General features: G+C 40.1%; 1 protein-coding gene across 10 annotated transcripts in view; it reads right to left on the reverse strand.

Annotated features, from left to right (window-relative positions):
- Positions 1-26,405, reverse strand: part of CHST9 (carbohydrate sulfotransferase 9) — an 86,828-nt gene that overhangs the window by 20,835 nt on the left and 39,588 nt on the right. For 2 of the 10 annotated variants that reach the window (XR_006938339.1, XM_046937478.1), the window contains exon 4: positions 8,659-8,771. The exons of 6 other annotated variants lie outside the window; for them this stretch is intronic. Coding sequence is in view for 2 of the 4 variants with exons in the window: in XM_046937470.1 (XP_046793426.1) it covers positions 8,659-8,771; positions 10,911-10,942 (145 nt within the window). In the remaining 2 variants the exon portion in view is untranslated. Of the gene's footprint in view, positions 1-8,658; positions 8,772-10,910; positions 11,080-26,405 lie in introns of those variants that run through there. 2 more of the 10 variants (XM_046937470.1, XM_046937471.1) reach the window with 2 other exon arrangements.

Here is a 26,405-nt window from a genome sequence, read left to right on the forward strand (position 1 = left end):
CTGAAACAGCCACATTCATAATCCAGAACAGCCATATCCACTTAGCTATGAGGGGAATGGCACAAGAGGAAATCGGTTTTAAGGAGATAATTCAATATACATATATATATATATATATATATATATGTATATATATTTCCCCAGCTCATGATAGAAACACTAACAGCTTTGGATCTTACTTTATTTGTATAGATCTAAATAAACACATATGTGGTGTATTTGGTTATGATCCTCTCCACTTTCATTACTGGTTTCTTAACCTGCTAGAGCAATGAAAGGAAACCAAGCCATGCATTTGCAAAACTTCTGAAGAAATTTCCACTGGCACTGGAGCCTGAGGAAGAAAAACTTAGATTTATTTTTCAGACTTGTAAGTGAGAAGATGTGACCCTAACAGATTACCTTCTGAATGTGCCTGTAACTTGGCACACAAACATTAAAATATTTAGGGCAGAAGCAGAAACATGCATTTCCTATAATATAACTGTTGGTTCTCTAGGACATGCAAGCCGCACAGCTCCTTCAGACAGGCATTACATTTTCCTCCTAATATGGAATTCAGAAATGCTAAACCATTCGGTTACAGCACTGCCTTCAAAACACAGGTTAGCTTAGTCTTGCACCTGTGATAATTATGTAACTGACTATGGCTACAGTGGCCTAAAATGTATTAATCACATCTTCATGGTATTGCATAATCCCTTCTCAGCTGTCACAAAGACAACTCTTAAATTGCCCTGGCAGTGAGAAACATAAAAAGAAATTCAAGTTGATACTGATTGGAACAAATGCAGGAAAGTTGGCCATCTCAAAACACGGAAATTCTCATAGCATTCCAAGGTCTTCCGAGGTAATTTTTCATGATTACTTTTGATATGAAAACAGACCTTTAATTGTCAGTCTCTAATAAGGATGCAGAACTGTTCTCTGCGAGGTTCAAAGGACCTTGGGAAACTAAACATTTACGAAAGCTCCAGCAGTCCAATGTCTCGTGCTGATTAACATACACCATTCAGTTTCCACCTAACAAAGTCTTATCAAAAAGAAACCTTGAAGGGAAAAAAAAATGTTCCTGGCCTGGCTAAGAAACATTAGTGTTAATAGAATTGATGGTCTTAATTCATTAGTTCTGTTGTGCATAAAAAAGAGGGAGAGAAGCAATTCAAATCTACTCTTCAGCCAAATTCTGCATTAGCTAACATCGTATGACTGTACTTACAGCAAGGAGATGGAGATGTTACAACTTGAGTAAATAAAAAATGTGAGTTTTACCTACCCTCTCTCTCATCAACACTGACAAAAATTTTCAAATGCTACAGAATTGCCAGTATGCTCACCAATGTAGCTAGTAGGCAGGCATATTTACAGTTTTCTTCTAGCTGGTTATACTCTGTATTTCTAAGAAATGAGAAACCGAACGTTTGACACCTTGTTCCTCTTAAGGATGGAAGATTTGACATGATGGAAACATGCCAGACAGCATATTTGTTTTTAGCATAAACAAAATATTGATATCATGCCTTGGATGGTTTCCAAGTCAATGCTGTGCATATTTTCATTGCCTGTTTGGCATTCATCTTGTATGTAACAATAATAGCTGGTTTCAGTTTTGTTTCAAAGCTTACTGCGCAACTGCTTTGAAATGTTTCCTCTTCTACCTAGCCACTTTGTGAGTTACTCAGATTCCTGCTCTCCTAAGGAACCAAATGGAGCAAATCATATATTCCTACTCATTTGCAATTATGCAGGCAAAGATCAGTTAATTAGGGCTTAGCAGACACATTTCCTCAAACTTCATCACAACATGTTCCAGATCCTAAGGTAGAAACTGCCTCACTTCTCACACTGCAAGGGCTGATGGACTCCCGTTTCAAACTGGATGGACCACCAGCCTTTACTTCCACGTTGCTGGCTACACACAGAGCTTTATTACACAGTGATTATCTAAAGCACAGATCACAATCTGTTAAAATGTCCCCGACTATGCTACAGTGTTAAGCGCAACTGCTGCTGCGATTACCTTCCACTTCTGGGCTTTGACAGAAAAGAAGCCACTTCCTCCCGTCAGCCGGCGCTTTGCAGTTTCCTATATTAAGGCCCTTTGATTGTGTTAAATGAGGGATAGATGACTTCTTCCCACTGAAGGGAAACTATCTGACGTTTACTATGTGAGTGGGAAGCTAGGAGCTGTCACAAAGGAAAAGATCATGGAGAGCAACTAGTGCATGCCTCTGTGCACTCATGGTCCACACATAGAAATAAGAGCCATGGACATCTTAGTCTCTAATACACCCTGTTACAATGCTAGACAGCTGAAGCTTTGCACTGCACTGACAGCAGGGCTGAGACATTGCAGTAGGCTGGCTTTGGTTTTGAGTCCTGCTTCATTTCTGTTCACACTAAGAACATATGGCAGTCCCCACCCAGATGAGGAATGTGACTGCAGCTGGAATTTGCAGTCAGATTAACTACTTTGTAGCAATGCCACAAGGCCTCATGAAATCCACTGTGGCATACCCTAAAGATCAGCTGCTGCTTTTTTGGTTGTAGTGAAAATGAGCGGATATCCAGCTTTGAAGCTCATGGTGGCCACCTAATCTTAATTAGAATGGCCTGGAAATGGTATATGAAGATGAGGGCACCAGTACCACAGATGGACAACACGCAAGCTCCCATAGGATTACATACACAGGCTCTTTTTGTTTTATTCTGTTTGGTTTTTGTTTTGTTTTGTTTTTTTGACTCACCTTCTAGGAGTGAAGAACTGCACCATAAACAGACTACAAAGCTTCCCTGGTCTGAATCAGAAGCAGTGGCAAGCAAGATGAGCATGCAGCAAGCCCAAGCAGGGGTGGAAAAATCCAGCTTCTTGGCACTAATTACGAAGTAGAGTCCTACAGCAAAGTCTCAATGGGAAGCCCTAGTCTGCAGTTTCTGTATTTTAGGAGTAAAAATAGATGAATTGTCCATGCAGCATAAGGCCAGGAAGTGGCCAGTGGCTTTGAGAGCAAATATTGCTTCAATTTATTACCCATTCTGAGTTATGTCTACATAAATAAACTGTACTTGTTAGAATCTGCCACGTTCCTTTGTTTAAGGTCTAAATGTGCCACCATAAGGTATGCTTTTAGTACACTGGCTCCAAATAACTTCACTGAAATCGTTCCATTTCAAAGTAAAACATTCCCCGATGAGAATCTAACACATGCAGAAAGACAGTGCTCACATTTGCAAGAAGGACTGAATACATGCATGAGAACTAGCAATTAATTAACGAGTGATGAACTCGGAGGAAAAGGTGAAAGAGGAATCCTTTTAAACAGAACCTTAACAACTGGTGAAGAAAAAATATTCTTTAAAGGATAATTTTATAGTGAAAGAAAACCAGGAGGAGAAAGGCAAAGAGAAACAAAGCTTGAATATAACCTTTCCGAATGCATGGCTCTGCATTAAGATTGGTCAGATACAAAACAAAAACCTACAGCAATTAGTTGCCGCAGGGAGTACAAATTTATCTATGTTTTTTGTATAACTAGAGTATGACCTTTTGCGACCAACTCTAGTGCTTGAATTTAGCTGTAGTTATTGAAAGTCATTTGTTAAAGGTCACCCATGACTGAGCATATAATATGAATCGAGGATGCACACAGATTCAGGTTAGTGCTAGACAGAAGAAGTTGGGGAGAGAGCAGGAGGGCAGGAAGCTCAACCACTGCTGCAGATTTGGTTCTCAGATGGATCTGGACAGCTTGAAAACACTGTTTCATCAACATAGTTGATTTCTCATATGTGCATTATTAGAGAATGCACAGGTTTAGTGCTTGCCACTCATAACTATATTACAAGAAACATTACCAAATAAGGTTATATTAACAAATAATACTACTTATTGCTTATTGCAATTTGAGTCAATTGTTGAAGACAAGCACCGTAAAATCTCTTCTTCTCACTTTCTCCATCCTACAAAAAGGTCAAGCTAGATCAATTTTTATTATTAAGAAACAAGGTTCTCAGGTTAAGATAGGGGTTCAGAGCCAAATTAAACACCTATTTCTGTCTTTCTGCATGGACAGCTTTATTAATTTTGGATGGGTAATATTTTAAGGAGCTCCTGGAAGGAAGAGCCCATAGCAACATACAGACAATCCTCAGTGAAAAGAATTCTGTAAGAACATTTCAGCCATACTCTCTGAACACATTCTTCAAATATGGAAATTCAAACTGTGCCCCTCCATATTGGACAGACAGTGGACTAGGAAATAGATAATAGTAATCCATGGGTAGAAGTCGAAGAAAAATTGTGAGAGAGACTTGACAGCAATTATTTAATCTTATGGATCTTATGAGATGACTGCCCTAAAAATCCCAAATAAACTTTGAAGGCCAGACTGCAAAGAGCACAGTAGTGCTACATTAGAGCACATCTGAGCTTTTGAACAAGTAAATAAATAAATAAATCATCTATGCTATGCCTTTAAAGACAAACCTGCAGCTCAGGGTTGTAATTCAATCCACCACTAACTTTTGCTAACTGAGCAGCAACTGAGTGTATATCACATGTACTGGGGCTAATTGCAACTGCCTCCGTACCTGCAGGTGCAGCACCCTGATGCTCCAAGGCTGGTTTGGCAGGAGCTTTTTGCTTGCTTCAGAAATCCCTACTGAACTCCCTCTATGCGCCATCCTTGCTCTGCCAACTCTGGTATTGGCAGTGCTCAGAAGCAGAAAGCGGCAGGGGTGATGAAGCAAGTTCAGTTGGAGAAGTAATTATGAGAACTGATCTTATGTATGTCGCTGAAAACATGGTTAATTAAACAGACTAAAATAATGGTAGTAACGTGGCATCCACTACCCTGAAAACTGCAAGTACCCTGATGGCAAAAGCCCAAACGATGCACTCTATCAGCTCCATCACTCAGGAAGAGGCTAAGGAGGTGTTCTAAGGCAGAGCCCACCTTTTTCACACACAGAAGGTAAATTGTTAGGCAGGCTTTAAAACCACATCTGCAGGTTTTGCACACACAAACATTTTCTGCCTTCAGAATATATTACTGCTGCTTGCAAAGGACCATACATACGTACCCAAAAGCTAGTACCTAGGTACAATTCACATCAATAAAATGTGCAGGTGCCGTTTTATGGAGACCTACAAGTAGAATATGACCACACAGCACACTGCTATTCATGCAGTCACTCCAAAAGTAGTGCCTCCTATTTATTTCCACGGAGACTACATCAGATACAAAGAGTACAATAACATCATTTGATAGAGGAAATTCTCATCTACAAAACACTGTTTTTCAACATAGTGACCACGACTAGCTATGCATTTTCATCTGCAATGACCAAAAGCCTGCATGCCACACTTGTGAAAATCCTCACGGCCATCTGGAACGTGATTTGTCTTTCACGTCTCTGCCACCACTCCTGAAACGCAACACCCTTTGTCCCAGTGCACTCACACCCCCTGGCTGGTCTCCAGATATGTACAGCAAACATCAGTGAATGTCAATAAGTGTCATTTTCCCACGTGTAGGAATTCAGTGATGCACCTTTGCTTCATACACGCTTCCAGGTCAGACGTCCTTCTGTCAGACTGCCCCTCTGCTGCCATCTGTCACATGGCAACATGTAATGGAATATTGGTGGGAAGGCTCAACCTCTACTGCCATACCACCAACATCCACCTCTGAGGTCATGGGCCAACATGTCCTCAGAAAATGAACTATCAAGTCATCTTGTTTGTCACTGTAGGATGCAACATTCCAGGGACAACCAGGAGAGGCAGAACTGAAATCATAATGGCTGACAGACCAATTTAAGTCTACTCAGTCCTGGGTGTGCATTAATATGGATAGTGAATGTGATACTCCAAAACTGGGGGCAACATTAATGCATCTTCTGCAAGGGTGAGAAAGGAATTACAAAAAAGTTCTTTACACCACATAAATAAATTAAAATGAATTCTTATGAATGAAAAATTTCCCATGTCTATTTTCCCCAAAGGACTCTATTCTTCTTCAGGCTTAATAAAACAATCCTTTGTGCCTGACATGAATCAACACGTGAATTACTGACCATTTAAGCTTCAGCTTCAGCAAGTACTAAGTGACATATTTATAATATGATGCCATTATTCACATGTAAAATTAGTAATTTCGACTGAACTGAGCATTCAGGATGAGGCATTCCTCTTTCCTTCTGGCTTGAGAACACAGCCAACATTGCACTGAGTATTAACAAAACCTAGAATATTGCCTTATTGCTAACTGCAGGGGCAAGGTCTTCATGTATTTCCAAAGATAAGGGGAAAAAGGCATATTTCTATTTGGTTTATTATAACTATGGGTCCTTATCAACTCAGGATATTCTATGATTCTGTAATACCTAAATAAAGAATGTAAAAACAAACAAAGCAATGTGGAAAAATTCTCTTCATGTTAGAAAATATACTGGACTAAAGCCACTCCAATCATAATTACTTAAATAATTAGTGAAGAGGAAAATACTCAATTTGACAGGACTGAATTTCCTGCCTTCTGAGGGATCTAAACAAGAATATATGATAATTGAGCATCCACACACCCACACCCACACAACTTTTGGGTATTGTGAATGCACTAACCTTTTGCTATAATTAAAGTGATTTGTGTACTTTGGATTGTTTACAATATTGAGACTAGGTTCAAGTATTGCAAGCATAATGAGGAACATATCTTCCAAAAAATTAATTTTGCATCCTCATGTTGCTGGCAGGGAGTGAAACCAGTGAACAGCATTTTTAAATAGATGGTTAATTAGATGTATAGCTGGAGACTCTGGAATAACAAAGCTGCAAACAACTCAAGAGTTTCAGATTTCTTCTGTGCATATAAACATATCAGTAATGTCTTGATTCCTATTAGTATTTTTAATCTCCTTGAATTACACATAACTAGCTATGCAAGTCACTGGGGGAAAAAAAAGAAAAAAGAAGAAACAAAAAAAAAGGAAGCACCTATGGTTCCTACTGCATAGCATGAAAGTTAAGTTAAATACTGTAAAAATAATAAAAAAAATCACTGGAATATTGGAAGCTGGGCTTACGGATCACCAGAAAATGCCACACAGACACAAACAGAGCCAGTCAGGAAGTAACCCCTCAATTTTTTATTCCCATTTCTAAGAATAGAACAATTCCATTAACACATTGTGGCCTCATTGCTGGAAAAAGAAAATCAAACAGCATCACACCACTACCTCCTCACACTCAACATTCAAATGATCTTAGTTAAAATTACTACTTCAGACAAGCTACAGACCCACAGCTTTGCTCACGGTTTGGTTCCATGACTAGCGCTAGCTGCTCAAAGTCTGGCAAGAGTGGAGAGTGCCATACTCCACAGCTGTAGCAGTGTGCTTCTCTTCCACTGTGACAGTACTAGTGCCTCACATCATGTGGTAAAGACATCACCAATCCAGTTCAGCTAAAAACCCTCATCTTGCTTAATCGGTTGATTTTCCATCATATCAGCTCAGATCAGCCCCATCAGCTGTATGGATGGAAATGCGTGGCAAGGGATAACAGAGTGGGGCAAGGAGAAGTCCCCTCCTGAGGAATCTTACACATGGATCAGCATAAATCCACTGTAAATCCACATCCTCAGAGCCCTCATCTGTTCAGCTGCTACTGAATCATCCGGAATACTGATATTTGTCACAAATGACTGAACAATTCAGATGAGCAACAATAACAAGTCTCTTGACTGCCTGCTATTTTCCTTCAGGCACTGCATTGTATGGGACTCCATATCTTTTTTCTCCTACCCAGACACACTGTCTATTTGGATTTCCAAAAGGTATTTGATAATCTCTCACATAAGATTTCTTACAGAAACCTAACAGGCATGGAATTAGAGAGAACATCTTTGTGTGGATTTAGAGAATATAGGAAACAGAGCATGGACATTAATAATCATCTCACTGTGAAAGAAAGGCACGAACAGAGTCCTACAGGCAGCTAAGAAAGGACTAACATTGTTGAGTATGTTTGTAAAATCATCTGAGAAGGGAGATGACAACATTTGCTGATGATATTATTTCCACCCCCCAAAAAAGGGGTAGAAACAATGGAGGCTAAAGAACTTTGGACAAACGTAAGGAGGTAGTCCGGTGTCACGTGAAGTAAAATTTCTGAAACGTGATGCTAAGTAGAGAACTGAGCATGGAACTTGGCTACTCAAGAACAAGATATTGGGGTGGTGAGACTCCTATATAAACATCAGATCCATGGACGTGTACTTATGTGACCTGATCTAGGTGTCCCTGCTCCAGTAGGGGGATTGGACTTTCAAGGTCCCTTCTAATCCCTGGTATTCTATGATTCTGTGATGCTCAAAAGTTGGAGAGCAAGCTCAAAGGATCATTAGGGTTGGAAAAAATGACTAAGATCATCCAGTCCAACCATCAGCCAATCTTCACCATGCCCACTGATCACATCCCTCAGTGCCACATCCACATGGTTTGTGAACACCTCCAGGGGCAGTGACTGCACCACCTCCCTCGGCAGCCTGTGCCATTGCAGCACTACTTTTTCTGAGAATAAATGTTTCCTAATATCCAACCAGAACCTCTCCCGGCACAACTTGAGGCCATTCCCTCTCATCCTATCGCTGTTACCTGGAGGAAGAGGCTGAACCCCACCTTGCCACAAAGAGTTGTAGAGAGCAGTTAAGGTCTCCCCTGAGCCTCCTCTTCTCCAGACTGAATAACTCCTGTTTCCAAATTGAAGACTACGGGAAAAACAAAAAGGAAGTGTTGTGTTACAGTGTATACACACATCTGAAGCTTAAGTAGTTTAAGCAATTCCAATCCTTCCACTCACATGAAGAAGGATGTAACATAAATGGAGAAGAAAAAAAAGAAGGAAATGGTGGATTAAAAGGACAAGCTGGCTTACAAGGAGCAATACGACAAAACCTGGAAAAGCAGCAATCCAGAGGAGATATGATAGAGACCTAAAAGATCATAAGTGACATGGAAGGTGTGAATCAGAGCTGACTGCTTACTGCCTCTTCTAAACACAGGGCCGGGGGCACCCGATGCAGCAGGCAGATGGCAGGTTCAGAACAAACGCGAGGAAGCAGCTTTCCACTCAACTAGGAAAGGAAACTCAGGAACTCTTCATCAGGGGATGTTGTGGCTGCTGAAACTTTATATGGATTCAGGGGATGACTGAACAAGCTGAGAGATGAGAAATCCTTTGAGGGTTGATAAGCAAACAGAAACCACCTCTGGCACAGGAAGTCCCTGAAAAATAAACTATCAGAGTTCGGGAAGGCAACATGGGGAGATTTCAATCTGCTGCTAGGAAATTGAGCAAGGTGGAGCTCAGGTCTGATCTAGAATTGCTGTATTTATGTGCCACAACAGAAAATTAAAAAACAAAAATAATAATTGTAAAGACCCCAGTTTCAAATACTTCAGAGTCTGGAGATCTCCAACCTCCAAAATGTGGTGGGTAGGGCTCACCACGTGCCCAGGTGGTGTCAGCCCAACAACGGGAGAGGGTAGTCATGTTCCTTATCTCACACAGCTCACAGTGGGGGCATATCAGACAACCACTGAAATCATTATTGTGCTGTTTTCCACCACTTAATTCTCTGCACCTGTACAAGTTGTCTTCTGGACACCAAAACTCTAGTAGTGCTAAGCAATGGAGAAGCCTGGTAATAGCAATGTTCCGAAGACAAGTTTCCAACAGAAAAGCAGACAGACTGAATATTAAAAGCATTATTATCTGTGTGCAAAGCTTAGCGATACATAGTGATTTCCAAAAGTACACAGAAAGTTATTGAGAGCAAGGGGTTGAACTGCAGTACCCTAAGCCACATGCATACACCTGATCATTCCTCTAGGTCACATTCTAGAGATGTCAAGTGTTTAGGAAGTATTACAGGAATGTATATATTTACTACTTGTCAAATTGCTGTTCCTCTGGTTTTGCTACCCTGGAATTGGACGAAAATAAATAGAGAAAAGCAAATGGATTTTCTGAGAACAGAGAGGTGTTGCTTTTTTGTTCATAAAACAGACATCCATTTGAAGATTGGAAATAGCTCAACAGTCAGTGTAACAAACTCCTAAACACTGCTTCTAATTACACAGCATTGATTAAATACAAATATATCTTAATTAAGCTGTTCCTACAGTACTGCTCCAATGGTTTTCCTCCTTCTAGAGAAGAAATTGAGCGATTTTCCTGTAGAGTTTTGTTTTCCTGGCAAATAATGCCTCTCTCTTCATTTATTTAAAAAAGTGACAAACACAATACACACAAAACACCAAATATCTCAGTTGTCTTATGCAAATTCAGCAGTGTCAGCTCTAAATTTCACCTGCATGGAAAATTCCCAAATCAACGCCTGTATTATGTACATGCTGATTCTTAAGGAGGCCCACCTTTAGCAGTTTAAGATGTTACAACTCCAACTGCTGAGTTGTGTTAATGGATTGTGTGAGTGCTACCACACTATTCTAATGTAAAGTACAGGTACCCTGCTACTGCAGCTGAAGACCAGCCATGGAATTTGCCAAGAACCAGCACAATGGAGCAGCATCCTGAATGTTAGCACCTAGTGCCCTCTACCTGCTTCACTTAAAATGCATGAGAAGCAAAAACAGAAAACTTCACTTTGTAATTGTTCAAAATTCCTTCAGCCACATAATTAAGCTGACCATAGTCTATTTTGTAAATTACTAGAGTCAGAAATGCTTTTCCCTTTTAGACTGCAAGCTACACAAGAGAATGCCATTTCAAAGTGTGCCGATATTGTTTTTTCTTGAATACTTTTATCTTGTTTTTGTAAAACCTAATTTTAAGCTTTCCCTAATAACATTCAATCACTGTGACTGTGAATTCAGATGCTCACCTTATCTTTCCAGGAAACATAGCAGAAGCCATGCTGCAGTGAAGTTCATCATGACAGGCGGAGAAAAAAGAATTTCAGCTCATAAATCCTGGTCCTGTAATCTAATCCCTGCACTGAAACACTTATATGGTCATCTGAGCACCTGGCATATACTACAGACAGGCAGATCTTGATGCCTGCACAGATAAGTCGGCACCATAAAAGACAAAGTTTCAATGAGCAGACATCCAGAACCGTGAATGGATACTTGGGAAAAATTTGTCTGGGCAGCCTTGACCTATCATTCAACCAAAGCAATGTTACCATAATTCACAGTTACCATGGCTGACTTGCCTTTTTAATTCTAAACCATGCCCAAGATAATCATTTGAAATTCCTTAGCTATAGAGAAACTATACGAAATCTCTTCTTTTTATGTGCTAACCACTGGATTTTAATGCTGCTTCCCTCTGAGCTATGAAACAGAAGGTGTGAGTATGTTCATCTGTGAAGGGACAAAACCCACGCAGAAAGACCTGATCTCGAGTCCATGTGTGCAGAAGGCAATGCACAAGATGTCCCTTAATCGTAATCCTGAATCAGGATTCATATCCCTTAATCATAAGAAATAGTTTTAAAATAGATTGTCATTATTTCCTCCATCTTTTCTATCTGTTGGAGTTTTAATATCCCACCTACAGGTCTTCCAAAATGTACCACAAGAGCATTCCCTCAAAGGAGATGGGAGATACAGGGAAATGCCCACACAGATATTTAGCAAACTATTTTTGAAACTTTTGAAAACACCTACATCTCCATGTTTTATTGAAAGCATGTTTCCAGAGACTTCATTTGAGGCAGTTCAGTTTAAGATAAACAAAGTGAATAAGTAAGTCATGCTTCCAGCATGGTATTAGGTCCTTGTCATTCCTTCCTCCCCTCCCCAGAGCTCTGTCACCAGCGGTCTGGCATTTCTGTCCCCTCCTGATTCCAGTCCCACTCAGGTTGCCATCTGTAATATGCACCTCTGGCTCCACCCTCTCACTACAGCAGATTGATTACATAACTAACTTATTAGATTGCCAACAGCAGCTAAAGCAAAATCAAGTAACACCCAACTGAGGCCTTCTATGGCCAGCTCCAGTCAGAAGCCGAGGACAACGTTGACAAACAAGCCCTACAGTACAGCAATAGGACTGCATACCATGCCTGCTGAAAGCATGTGTAAACCAATCCTTGCATTCTGCACGCCTCAGCATTGCAATGCCTGGCCAACACGGTCCCCGAGTTCTTCATTCTCTGTGATTGGCAGTGACAGCCAGAAAAGTACAGCAAAGCTCATCAGCTTGGAACACCCCTCAGAATACTTTCCAGCTCTTTGTGATTGTTTATCTATCAGAGGGGAATGGAGAAAAGCAGGCCCATGGCAAACTCATACAGGCATGCAAGTGGGAGGTAAAACGTGTCATTTCTTGACACAAACCCAGCTTTACTGGCATACGGGGAGCTGCCAAAGTGCTCACGTGTGGCTGGGCTGCCTGCACGTATTGAGCATCCCATCAGAAGCCATGGGGGTAGGGTGAACCTGGGCAGTAGCATGAAGCATCAAGTACTGTAAACCCCTGTGCACTCCAGCTGGCATCTCAGATGCTTCCTGATGGGTACATGTAAATAAGAGCTCTGATTTTCTTGGTTTTCAGTAAGAGGAGGTTTTGCATCTCAAAGCAGAAATATTTCAGTGCTCACAAGAAATGTAACTGCATTTGTGATTATTTTCTCCCCTGCTGCTAAATATGATTATTTGCTCCACTTCAGTTTTTAATAATTAAATTAATACTAATTGAGCAGCCCTTTGGTGTATTTTTAGCCTGAGTGTATTGCGTATGTGCTAAATCCTGCACACTGCAGCCACTCCTTAGCCTTACCCTTTATCCCCCAACCCAGAGGAAATGTTTAACTGCAGATCCCTGCCCTGAAACTCAGCTGTGTTTCAGTGGCAGATATTTATATGTTCACACTGTTGAATCAATATAAAAATCAACAGGTATTTTTAAAGATACTTCAAAGAAACTTCTGCAAAACAAAACTGAAATCCCACAGCTAATTTTGTGACTAACTGCCCCCTAGTGACAAAGTCCAATCCCAAATAACTCACAGCCACTTCCAAGCCTTAGAGAGTCCCGATGATTAGTATTTCAAACTTCTTCATTTTAAACAAGAAAATGAAGAAAATCAGCCCTATCTCAAAAATAAATAAAAATATGTGAGCCTGAAAACAAACTTATTTATTCAAAGCATTACTCCAAATGCTTCAATCAGACTTTCCGTGCACAGGCAGCATCAAAGTCAATGTAAATATTCCTACAACTCAAAATTTTAAGTGGTGAGTTTGGTTTCAATATCCAATGAACTGCTATGCTTCTGTTGCTCCTAAGTGATGTCCCACTGAGTGGTGAGGCTGCAAAAGCAAAAGGAAAAACGACCTCTGGGCCAGCCCTGCAAGCCTTGGCACTGGATACAAACCCTTCACCCTGCACCCAGGCACACCTCAGCCCAGAACAGCTGCCCATAGTGCATGCACACCAAGGGCTTTGCTCTGTACTGCTGCTCATGAAGGTGGAAGCTGAAGGTTCATTAAGTGTGCTTAATGCAGAATTAAAACACATACACACCCCCCACACATTTCAGACACATAGGCAACCAGATCCAGAGATGCTGCTTCAAGACTATTCATTGCTGTTCTGTACATAACAGTTCTCCCATTTTTTTCAAACCTTTGTTCACTTTGTGAAACAGCTCTGGGCAATTTTGGAACTGATCACCATCACCAACAACAGAATGAGGGAAGTGACTGTCCCCCTCCACTTTGCCCTCATGAGGCCCCATCTGGAGTACTGAATCCAGGCCTGCAGCCCCCTGCAAGAAGGCATGCAGGGCTGTTGAAGTGAGCCATAAGGATGATCAGAGGGCTGGAGCACCTCTCCTACAAAGACTGGCTGAGGGAGTTGGGCTTGTTCAGTCTGGAGAAAAGAAAGCTCTGGGGAGACCTAACTGTGGCTTTCTAGTATTTGAAGGGAACTTACAAGGAGGGAGATCAACATTCCACACAGTCTGATAATGACAGGACAAGGGGGAATGGCTTAAAACTAAGAGAAAGGAAATTTAGGTTAGATGTTAGGAGGAAATTCTTCACTCAGAGGGTGGTGAGGCGCTGGCACAGCTGCCCAGAGAAGCTGTGGTGCCCCATCCCTGGAGGCGCTCAAGGCCAGCTTGGATGGGGCCCTGGGCAGCTGAGCTGCTGGGTGGCAGCCCTGCCTATGGCACGGGGTGGGACTGGGGGGACTTCAAAGTCCCTTCCAACCTAAGCCATTCTATGATTCTATGAACTGTCTCAAGTAATACTGTCTTATGGTATGCTTTCATATCTTTTTTCTTTTTTCATGGAAGTTACATCTTTAGGAGGATGTAACTTCCATGAAAATATTTTCTTTTCCTCCACGCTTAAAAAGCATGGAATACATTTTTCTCTTGTTCTAATGAAGCAATAACCTTACCATATTAATTTGGTTTGCTGCACTCACTGTCTTTGCATTACTTTAATCCATGATGTTAGCAAGAAAAGCAGTTCTCCTGTGCGCTCACAAGTTACTGTAACACTGGGGTTTTAGTAAAAAAAAAAAACAACCAAGAAAACAAAAAGCACACAACTCCTATATTCTTCTAGAACATTAAACTGTAGCCTTAAAATACAGCTTTTCAGTAAGCAATTTCTTACAGAAAACAGCTCATAAAACATACATGGAAAAAAAAAGACATATGGCAAAAGAGACAAATTGTTCAAATGCAGACAACATAAAAATGCACTGAAATAAGTTCAAAACTCCTAAGGAAATTGTGCCTAATTAAAAACAACAAATACTAGCACAAGGATGCTGTAAAATACAATGCAACCTCTTAGATTACCATCAAATAGGGTATGCTTTTATTGTTACTAACTATCACAAATTTTAGCAGAGTACTTACATTGCTATTCATTCATTTTCAACACGGCCTAATATGGATAGTATAGATTGTAATACCACGGGCTGTAAATGCAGACTAGCTGCCTACCCAGAGAAGGGAATAAATCACCCTTTAGTATTCTCAATCATGCCAGAAAATCCAGTGCCTTCTTAAGGCTAATAAAAGCAGACAAGAAACACGCTACTCTTACACTTCCATGAGACAAAGCTCTCCAATTCAGTGGCTGTGAAAATTTCTTTTCAAAGTATTAAAATGATCTTAGGGCTCTACAGAAACCCTGCTCATAGAACCTAAAGAAGAAAAAGCTGGGATAGTTAAAATTAATACATCATAAATAAAACATGCCTTTCAGTATATATTAAGTGACAGGTCTCAGAAGCTCCACCACCATGCACGCACTCACAGAGCAGTGAGAACACACGTAATTCATTAAATCCACTCAAGTGTGCAGGTTCTTCCTGGTGTTATTCATAATTGAAACATTTCAGTTTTAGTTAACAGAAATAAACTAATTTAAAAGTAAAAAAAAAAAAAAAAAAAAAAAAAAAAAAGGAAATGAGTCCTGTGTTTCTGGACTACAATCCCACAGTGCCTTCTACTAGCCATATTCAGCCTCAAAGGGTTTCATTAAAAAAAAACAAGTGTGGTTGGGGGGAGCTGTGGGTTTTGAACGGGCACAGAGTTTTGCAGACAGATTTCAAACATTTTTTTTTTCTACAAGAAAAAAATAAACCAAAAAAAAAGTCACAACTTGTATGTTAACCATATCCCTTGAAAATGTACTTCCTTCCATTAAGTAGGCATAAGGAACAGATTCTATCCCCTAACAGGTCCTCAGAGAGAAATGCACTGCTTGTAGCAAGAAGCATGGTAAGCACAGTGTACCCTGCATGGCATACTTTGCTATGGAGACAGGATGGGGGGTGACAGTCTGTCCTGCACTGTCCTACTGTGCCTCCCCATTCATGCTGGGCAAATGAAAGAACAATCGTTATCTAAAAAACCTTCGTCACATGCTCTGACCCGTTACAGGTCCCTGCCAGGCACTTCCACATCTTGACACGGTTTGGGTACCTCCCATTCTCAGGATATTCTACACAAAAGGTGACAGAGCACTCCTAATGACATGGATTATTTCATTATATCATCAATTAAAGGACTCAGACTTAGATCTCTCATCACAGGCTCACTGTTCACAAGTCCCAGGTATAATCACAAGTCCTGACCCAAGTCCCCCTGTTACTCTACACGTAGTATGAATTGGTTTTGTTTGCAGAAATTGGAGTAGGGAAAGTGCAGGTCCCTACTCCTGGCCTGCTTTAGTGACTCACCCAACACGAATTCCACCTCTGAAACGACAAATCACGGCAATACATGCAAGATCCCACATGAAATGTGCACACGTTATGAGACTAGGCTATGTCTTAGGAGCCATGAGTCCCAATCCACTACATGGGCTGTACTGCTGACCAGGGCACACATGAATCACAGACTCATTAAGGCTGGAAGAGATCTCTAAGATCACTTAGTCCAACCATCAACCCACCACTACTGTGCCCACCGACCATGTCCCTCAGTGCCACACTCACATGGTTCTTGAATACCTCCAGGGGCAGTGACTGCACCACCTCCCTGGGCAGCCTGCGCCACTGCAGCACCACTCTTTCTAAGAAATTTCCCCTAATATCCAACCTGAACCTCCCTTGGCGCAACTTAAGGCCATTACCTCTCATCCTCCATGTGCTTTGCACACAGAGCAGCTCCTCATTTTTGCCCTCTAAAAAGAGAAGATAAGACTACTATTTTTTAAAGTAATTTTGAAATCTTCCTACAGCACTACCAAAATACAATTATTTGAGGACTCAGAGATGGGACCACATGCTCTTCTTTAATTTCACTGTTGTTCCTTTGCCATCCGCTTTTGGACGGCTGCTGGAGACCAGACAACTGCACTCAGCAGATTTTCTGTCTGACCACATGCTGCTTGTTATTGTTGGGCAAATAAGCAACCAAATTATGCCCCGCTTATATAAAATTGTGTGAAAGCTATTCCAGCACAGCACCAGATGAAGCAGTAGAACATTATTCTGGGCTGTATGTGATGAATTCCTGGAACGTAACTCTGCTTTATTTCTGTTACGTTATTTCAAAACACCAAAACAAAACAAAACAAAAAAAAAAAACCAACAACCCATAAACAAACATTAACTTCCTTCTGAAGATCCCAGTTTCCCTAAAAACCTGGTCTAACTTCTATACAGTGTTTTCTCTATATATCATTACGTAATAACATTTTCATGGCTTGAACAATGAGGCAAAACAAATGCTCAGACTTTTTCATGACAAAGAATTGAGTTTACCTAAGAGTGGGGTTGTAGGTGATGTCTATCAGTCAAATGGCTGCAGGAAAATACTGCTACTGTGTTAGAAAGTTCCATCTCTTAACCCTTGGAAAACTAATTATTACTCTTATTATCACCATCAAGACAGCAACACCATGAAATATTTACCAACATTTCTACAAGCTTTTTTGACTTTTCTTTCAGGAGAATACGTTTTTCTGAAAAATTAGCCAGTTAAAATAGATGCCATGTCACTGTTTAAGTAGTTTCAGCTCCAAGAAAAACTCACTGACAAGTTTATTCATTCCCAAGGTCCATGGGAGCATCAATCAAAAAAACAAACAAACAAAAAAAAAACAGGTGAAAGTCATTCTATGAATTTAACATTCACATGGTATAAGAAATGAGACAAAAACTTTGAAGTTTTGCTCTTTGATCCCTTAAAATCACCCTCATCTATTCAAATAGCAGCTTACTATTTCTGGTAAGCCAGAAATAAGTGCTATTACTACAACACACCAGCAAGGGGAGTAGTAACACTTCGAGAATTTCCCTCTTCAGCAACAGCAAACTATTTATAAATGCAATAATGTATAGAAAATTGATGCTGATCAGTATAGGCAGTGGAAAGAACATTTGTTCTACTGAAAGACAGAAATTTAACGTATCAGAATCTTTAAAGGCTATTTGCTTTTGAAAAGAACGTGGAAGCACACATACACAGCCATAGATCAGCCCTATAAACCCAACAAAAAATCTGAGACTGCTATTTCTAATATATATATATATTATATATATATATATTAGAATATACATATACTCTTTTTAAACAGCAACAACTATTTAGGAAGAGCTGACATTTCTACGGGAAGGCAAGACACTTTACTAAGAAAGCATGTGTGGAATCACTGGGGCTGGTAGGCAGGAGGGCTGGGAAGTTCCAGCCACTGGTAAGGACAGCAGAAGATGGAAGTTTCTAAAACCAGGCTTTCACTTCTAGATGCCATAGTTCAGAGCAGATAACTGACCTGGCACTGCTACAGCACAATACATTTTCTAAGCCCACCTGCTTAGTAGTCCCACCTGCTAGCACAGACCTTCCCATATCATGATATGAAAGAAAGAGCCACAGCATCCCAGAGTTCCCATAGCAGAAGAATGAGCATTGACACAGCATCATTCTTCAAATCTGTACTACAGTAAGATACAGACACTGCTGAGCAGCAACACTGCTCAGCACAGCTACAGCCCAGACACTGAAAAGCAGAAGTCCATGTCCAAAGGGGGCATTTGCTGTGTCAGACTGTAATGCTGAGAAGAAAAGCATCTGGCTGCATTGGTTCCCTGGTACATCATTGCAGCCAAGGTTTCCATGTTCACTGAATCATACAATCATTAAGATTGGCAAAGACCACTAAGATTATCTAGTCCGACCATCAGCCCATCCCCACCATCCCCACTGACCACACCCCTCAGTGCCACATCCACTTGAATACCTCCAGAGACAATGACTCCACCACCTCCCTGGGCAGCCTGTACCACCACCTCACTGCTCTTTCCGAGAAGAAATTTTTCCTAATATCCAACCTGAACCTCCCTTCATGTAACTTAAGGTCATTACCCCTTGTCCTTGTACCTTTCCTACTGCACTGTAAAACTGTGAGAAATAATCCTTCTTCCCCTAAAACTTTATAAAACCTATTACCCAAGTAGGTAGCCAAAGTATTTAATCAACTCGTAAACACCCAAGTACAAAGATGTCCTAGGTACTAATCATGAAATTACTATGCATGACAAAACTCAGAATAGTGTTTTGCTGTAATTGTGCATAATTTAACTCAAAAAAGCAAGAGGAGTTGTATTTAGGTACAGAAGAAAGAGGTCAAATTGATGAGGGGGAAGAATGCTGTCATTTTGCTAGACTGGTACAGAAATTCTTCATCCAGTGCAAGTTATAGGATGCCACTTCTCCAATGAGGTGCTAGAGGCAGCCCATCAACAAGGGGACATCTGATGCGTGATCTGGTACTCTAGAACCATATTCAAATATATTCAGCTTTGTAACTTAAAAATGTATCTACAAACTCATGTGTTTTAGCCATTAAAGGCACAGTGTTTTATAAACCCACAGTACAACTATCAGAAAATAGTAATACAAAGTTTTCTTTCCTTCTGATAAGAAGGAATGAAGCTATTAAATCAACACCACCACCACCACTCAAAAAAATAAAAAAAATATATAAAAAAATTGAAACAAAACAAACAAACAAAAAACCCAAACAGATGGTTTCAGCAATTTCCTAACAGCATTTTTTAAGTGAATATTGATGGGGTCAACTCCAGGCCTGGCTTGAACAGTTTCTTGGTTTTGTCTAAGGGAAAATATGTGTTACACAGGGTGGCATCCATCCTTAACACTCCATAGCCAAGACAGGAGAGGCTGCGTGACCTGCCCAGAACCTCTTAGCAAGTTGGGCTACCCAGACACTGAGCCTGTTATGGTAGAAGGGCTGTTCAGCTAAGCAACACTGTGTTTGACCAGATGAAGAGAAGTGTAGGCAAAGGAGTTTGAAGGTCTGTGCCCCACCATCACGTTGGCCTGTGTCCTCCTGAGCTCTGTTAGCAGGTCAGCAGCCACAAAAGTTGGCCTCCTCCAGCAACACTCAGATGCAGACCTCACCCTTTTCATTACTACCAACCCAAAACACACATACATCTAATCCTTTATCAGGCAGAAAGCCAAGAGACAAAAAAAAGAGCCATCAACCATCCTCAGAGCTTGTGTGACAGGGAAGAAAACCTCAGCATGAAGAGCTCTCCACTGAAGAGAGCTTGTCCCAAATGGAATAGGGCTGAGAGCCTAGCTAACATTCTCTGACACTACCCTGAACATATAATTCCTTGGGATAGGATCAGAAACTTGATGTATTAGTATCAGGAGTGAATGCCTTTCCCAAGAAGCTGACCTCAAAAAGAGTGCAAAGAGCAAAGAAGCTACTGTAAGAAACTGCTTTGATGCTAATGCAAATGGTCCTGGTTCGTTTCATATCAACTCTAGCACATGACCATCAGTGTCTAACTTTCCACGAAAATACTACTAATCCAAAAGCAAAAATTAAGTATTACGTTTGCTATTTTATGTAAGTCAATGAGCAGAAAAACGTCTCCATCTTAAAGAGGCAGACTTCATGACAGGTAGCTTTCAATGCAGATGGATCACAAAAACATGAGGATGGCTTTAAAAGCAGTTTCCAAACCTGCCTAGAATCCAACTGGGTTGACAGCTCTTCTAGAAGAAGTCTACTGAGGGTATTTCTCCATTGAAGTCATACACCTTACCAGCTTCTGGAGACTAAAAATGTAACTAACTGATTTTGAAGATGTCTGGAATAATAACCTATTTTGGCTTACCTGGGAAAGGTACATGGTACCTTATCTTTACCACAGTCCTGCCTAAGATCTCAACTGCAGCCTACATTGACTTGATTCATAATCCAGAATAGCTCACATAACTTTCATGTAGACCCAAAAGGTTTGTTTTTGTTCTGAAAAGATGTCAGCTTCAGACACTGTGCTAATTGAATTGACCAGCACACCACCAGTCCCACCACAGACAATCCAGTTCCTTTTGCAAATACCAGTTTGGACCCGTATTGCCTTGCTGAGTCAGACTAGCACAGGCAGTTCCAAAATCCTGGATGGGAAATACAGGACTTGACTCCAGATCCAAATGTGCTAATTCTTTTTGCCTGTTTCCATCTCCTAAAAATTTAGGCTTTCTATGACAAACACTCATGGTGTCGCCATTTCCCCGTATTCTTCTTCTTCCTTATGTAAGTAAGCCTAAAAACGTAATTTAACTTGCAAAAAGAGAACAAAAACTCAAACTCATTAAGAAAACAAACAAATAAGATGTTGGACAGAAATGCTATGGGATGAAGCTGTACAATGAAAATGAGCACAGCCATAGCTGGCTTTTTGTCTTTCCAGCCCAAGAAGTAGAAACACTGCTGCCTTTCTGGCTGCTGAGTTTGCATATACATGCCTTAACTTTTTCCTTCTTCCTTAAGGTAGCAGAAAATTCTGTATCTAAATGCGTTCCCATCTGCTAGACAAAATTCAGGTTGTCTTTGTTTATTTCAGAAAATAGACATATTATCAAGAATCTTCCTACTTTTCAGTTGAATTGAGAGCTAAGTAGAAAACACTTCAGGTATCCTGGAAAATATTAGTGGTTTTTCAAACTTTTTTGCTCCAAATTACAAAGAAGAGATTAAGATTACAATAATTTTAGAAAAAGAAAGCAATTCTGAGTTGAAATTCTCAAATAATTTCAAAACATTCTGACATTTTTTATAGGCTGTGGACTCTGACGTATTCAGAATAAAAAGGATCCTTTTATTCAGAAGTTGTCAAAACAGTAATGTCAACACAATTCTCCAAAGAAATGAATTTCAATAGAAAATTCATTTGAAACTTCTTTTCCACTATCAGTTTTATGGTTGCATGGGCTCAGCATTTCTTTCCAAAGGAGAATATTCTGCCAGAAAGATCCCTGACTTGTTCTAGGGCTCTGTTTTTACCTGTATTTTAGCAACAGGAGAACTGAAGCCTGAAAAGATGTTTTTCTACCCCAAGTAGAAACCCTCCTCCTTGGGGTCCTGCTGCCTATGATCCCAGGCCCAGTACTGAAACTGCACAGCTGTGTTACCTTGGCTCAAACTTCTAAGAAAAAAAGTTGTGAGAAAAGGATGTGAGAAAGCATGCAAGCTAGAACTGCGCAAGATAAGAATGGCAAAACTGCAAACAGAGGTTGAGCTGTGGCTGGCTGCCATCACAGGATGCAACAGAGAAAAACACTGCCATGAACAAGATACTAGGCATATAGGGGTTAGAAAAAATGCAGCATCTTAACTGATTCTTTATGTCCTTCAATTTCTTGAACTAATGAGTATTTAAAAAGACAATGGACAAAATAGAAAAGATAATCGACTGCAATGGAAGTTTAATTGTAATCTAAAGTATTTGTTCATCTGTATAATTTTAATTCCTTTTCCATTACTAAAGCAGATATACACTCCATATGAAAAATACAACAGTGCTTAGTATTATCCTCAAATAATTTTTCCTCTATGCTTTTAAGTATCAAGGGTCTAATCTTATCTGATTATTCTCATTTTACTTCATGATCCGTCCTATATCCAGATTTCATTGCTTGGAATGAATTAAGGTAAGTCTGTACATCTAGTGGCTTAACGATATACAGATTTTCAGTATTATTTTTAAGCTCTTTACAATACGATGTGGCTAAAAGCACTATGTGACAGATGCTATGGAATCACCAAACATTTGAAGATTACTACACTAATTTTCGAAGTGTTATACATATCCACGTGGGCTTGCTAATGACTGTGGTGCTGCCCAAATTGTTGGAGGAGATGAGTTCCTGCAGAAACAAGCCATAGGTGAAGGCTGGGGACACTGACACCAAAAAAGGCAGGTCCTCTACCATACCCAACAGAGTAGTTGACAATAAGGACACAATCCATTTAAAATATGCTAACCAGTTCCCCCACTGTGAAAGACAGCTGATGGCTCTTGACTAACCATACATGTAGCTTACTTAAAACTTATTTTTCTTTAAAGATTTTTTCCTGAATAAACTCTTTTGCTTTAGGGAATCCAACTCGTCAACAGGTAAACCAGTCATTTTCAAAGCCAATTTACTAGAAGAGAAGATAGAAAAGGACAGACAAACAGAAAGACAGATCATCACCATGCAATCCAGATCCCAGAGATGATGAGATGGGAGAGTGCAGTTTTCAGGGCTGAGCTGGCAATGTTGCCTCTAGTCAGGGTTCTGCAAGAAAAGAGCTACCTGGAGGATGTTCAGGGAATAAAGCACCTTCCATTTGGTCAAAGGCTGATCAGAGGAAAGAAGAACATGGGAGCTGTGGCATTTATTAGGATCCTGGCCCTAGGCTAGGCTCAGCTCTGCACTAACAAAAAACTTTATTTCATGTGCTCGCATAGCGTTAGTTCAAGAAGGGGGATTGCTCTCCTCTTGAATATTTCAACCTGTCATTGAATACCCATGACCAAAATGAATACAAATAGTCCCTTTTACTTAATAGTGAACTGGAAGGGCTTTTTCCAAAGCACTTTCAAGGCAGTCACTGACCATCGGCAGCTGTATGTCAGAACTCCATTTGATCTTAAATAGTGTCTCATTCAGAAACCTTCCCAGCCTTAGAGAAATAAAAAACTAGTCCATGCATTCACGTATACATCAGTTTCTTAAGAAGCTAGAAAAGCATAACACTTTCTGAATTTCATCTGAACTTCAGTATAGACAACACACTGCAGTACCAAATTCCTAAGACATGGCAGTAATTTCCTCCAGAATTCGAGTACGCAAGAGTTGGATACTGAACTGGACCGAATCAGGTACACTACTGCTGATGCAACAGTAGATGATAACTGGCTTAAATATCTGAAAAGTAAAGGAAAATGATCACACTAAATTTCTAGGTTAGACAACATATTGTTTGCATTGTCCTTGAACAACTGATTCTGTTGGTGCCAACAGAGACAATCACAAACAAGTGCTATGTTTCACTACTGAAACTGCAGAAGTATATGTAGGTTTTTTTTGGTAGCAGTATGTATATACTACTAGATATACTTCAAATAGAAAAGAGCTGTCACTGTTTGGAAGTCTTTACAACTAATTATTTTCCTTGTGGCATTAAAATGATGGATGGTCTATAAGCAATTCCCATATTTACTGTTTCTTCCTTTTTTTTTCTGAATTCAAGCCACACACAAAACTGAAACTGTATTTTCACATTGGATTAACGTTATTTGTTTTAAATCTGCTACAGCTCAATCTAAAAGATGCGCAAGGAAATAGTTTTGCTTTTCTTCTGGCTTAGATTTAGATTTAAGAAGACAAGCAGCAGCAGCAGTGTGAGACATATATAATAGGGCTTAATTACATGTCATGCAGGCTTAATTACTAGAAGTGGCAGAAAGAACCTGCAACATTTCCTCAATGGAGAAAAATTATTAACCATGTTTGCCAAACTTTCAGTATAGAAATACTATTAATTGCTGACCGAATACAGGATGTGGCATCTTCTATTTAGGTTGATATAAACAAGGGCTGCTCTGAAAGTAATGCCTCCTATTTTATGAAATTGGCCCATAATGTCAGAGGTGGACGTTGGTGGTATGGCACTACAGGTTATATTTTCCCACCTATATCCCACTACATTTTGTTGCATTGTGACAAATGGCAGCAGAGGGGCACTCTGACAGAATGGCATCTGACATGGAAGTACATGTGAAGCAAAGGTGTGTCACTGAATTCCTCCATGTGGAAAAAATGGCACCCACTGACATTCACTGATACTTGCTGAACATTTCTGGAGACCAACCAGTAGATGTGAGCACAGTAAGGAAGTGGGTGGGTGTGTTTCAGCAGTGGCAACAGGGTTATACTCCCAAACATATTAAAAAAAAACCAAAAAAACAGTGTTATGTTGATTATTGTATCATCGACAGACTCACACAGGCTTTTTTTCTAAGCCACTTGTAACACCGCGGTATGCGTTCAACTCATGTTATGCACTATGTGATTTATAAGAGAATTATCAGCATTTGACTAATAGTATTTTGAAGATACAAATTCCAGAAAAATTGAAATCATTATTTCAACACTAAGTAGCAATCTGTCAAAAAATCATTCTTCCAGGAGTTAAGATTTTAACAAGAAAAGCAGTATTCACTGAAAATATCCTGACAAAAGACTTCTGAGCAAGCCTAATCCATCCCTGCCTGCTCTGATGACATTTAGTACGGGAACATTCTGTAGATATTCTGCTTTATTATTGTTAATATATCTGAGTAACAGCCCTCCAGAACCAGTTATTCAGCCTAAGCTATTTTCTGGTCATTCCTCATAACACAGCTGAGTATTTTCACTGTGATGCAGAGAGTGTGCATAAAATGTTAACTACATGCTAACACTTCCCCTTTCATTGCAGCTGTTCAAGAAAATAGGTATAGATGCATGGGAAAGATGACTAAACATCTGTCTCTGGTGTAGGATGGCACATGTGGTGGCCCTGGAGCCGATGAGCACAGGACTGTTTTGGGGGTAGGAGCTTGGGTAGAACTTGGTATATATGACGCTTCCAGCCAGCTGTTTGAGGGCTAGACCTGTAGACAAAGACTTTAGAGAGATGGAAGTTATTCAGATTATCTTCCTGCGCTCAGCACATCTGATTGCCTTCTCCCAGTGCAGCATGGGATGTCTCAAGCAGCAACACATTCACTAACTTTCTTTAGGAGGGTGTTCATTACCTTGCTACACATCCCTGACAGAAAACTAAACTCCCTTCAATTTAAGTATTCCTGGCACCCAGCTGAACACTGCAGCTACTTCTCAGTCATCCAGTCACTTAAACTACTATCCACTACAGCTTTCCATGGCTGTAAGCATTAGTAGCAATTTCATTACTGTCTCTAAAAAAAAAAAAAGAAAAAGAAAAGTTATTTCCTCACTTCTAGGGTCTGAGCATTTCTAATATATACTTGAATTTGTCTTCTGCCTGGGACTCATCCCAGTAGGTGCCAACATTTTACTTCTCTGCCTTGCCAGCATTTTTGACAAGGGTAGGGGTGAATCAACAGCATGCTGAAAAGATGCTGTAATAAAGATGTTAAAGAATAAAAACTTGGGCTTAAATCCTAACTCCTGCAGAGCCTCATTAGTACAATTCATCCTGACTCAATCCATCACTGCTCATTATTTACAGTCCTTCAACTTATCCAGAGTCCATATGCCCATGTTTATATCCCATCCAACATGTATTAGTTATTCACGAGATGGTATCAAAAGGTTCACTAAAATGCACATATTATATCACTTGCCTTTCATCTGCTTATTTTGTAATCTTATCAGAAAAGTAAAAAAGCAATCTGGCTAGATTTATCCTTTCTAAGCTCTTTTGTCTTTTTGCTTATGAGTCCATTATTAAAGCCAAGGAAAATAATCTTCTTTACTCAACCTCTCATTGTATTTATCATTTACCTGCTTTTTATGGTTCCAATTTCACTAACTCTTCCAGACACTCCCAAAAATGAA

The sequence above is a fragment of the Gallus gallus genome, chromosome 2, assembly GCF_016699485.2.
Source record: "Gallus gallus isolate bGalGal1 chromosome 2, bGalGal1.mat.broiler.GRCg7b, whole genome shotgun sequence".
Taxonomy (NCBI): domain Eukaryota; kingdom Metazoa; phylum Chordata; class Aves; order Galliformes; family Phasianidae; genus Gallus; species Gallus gallus.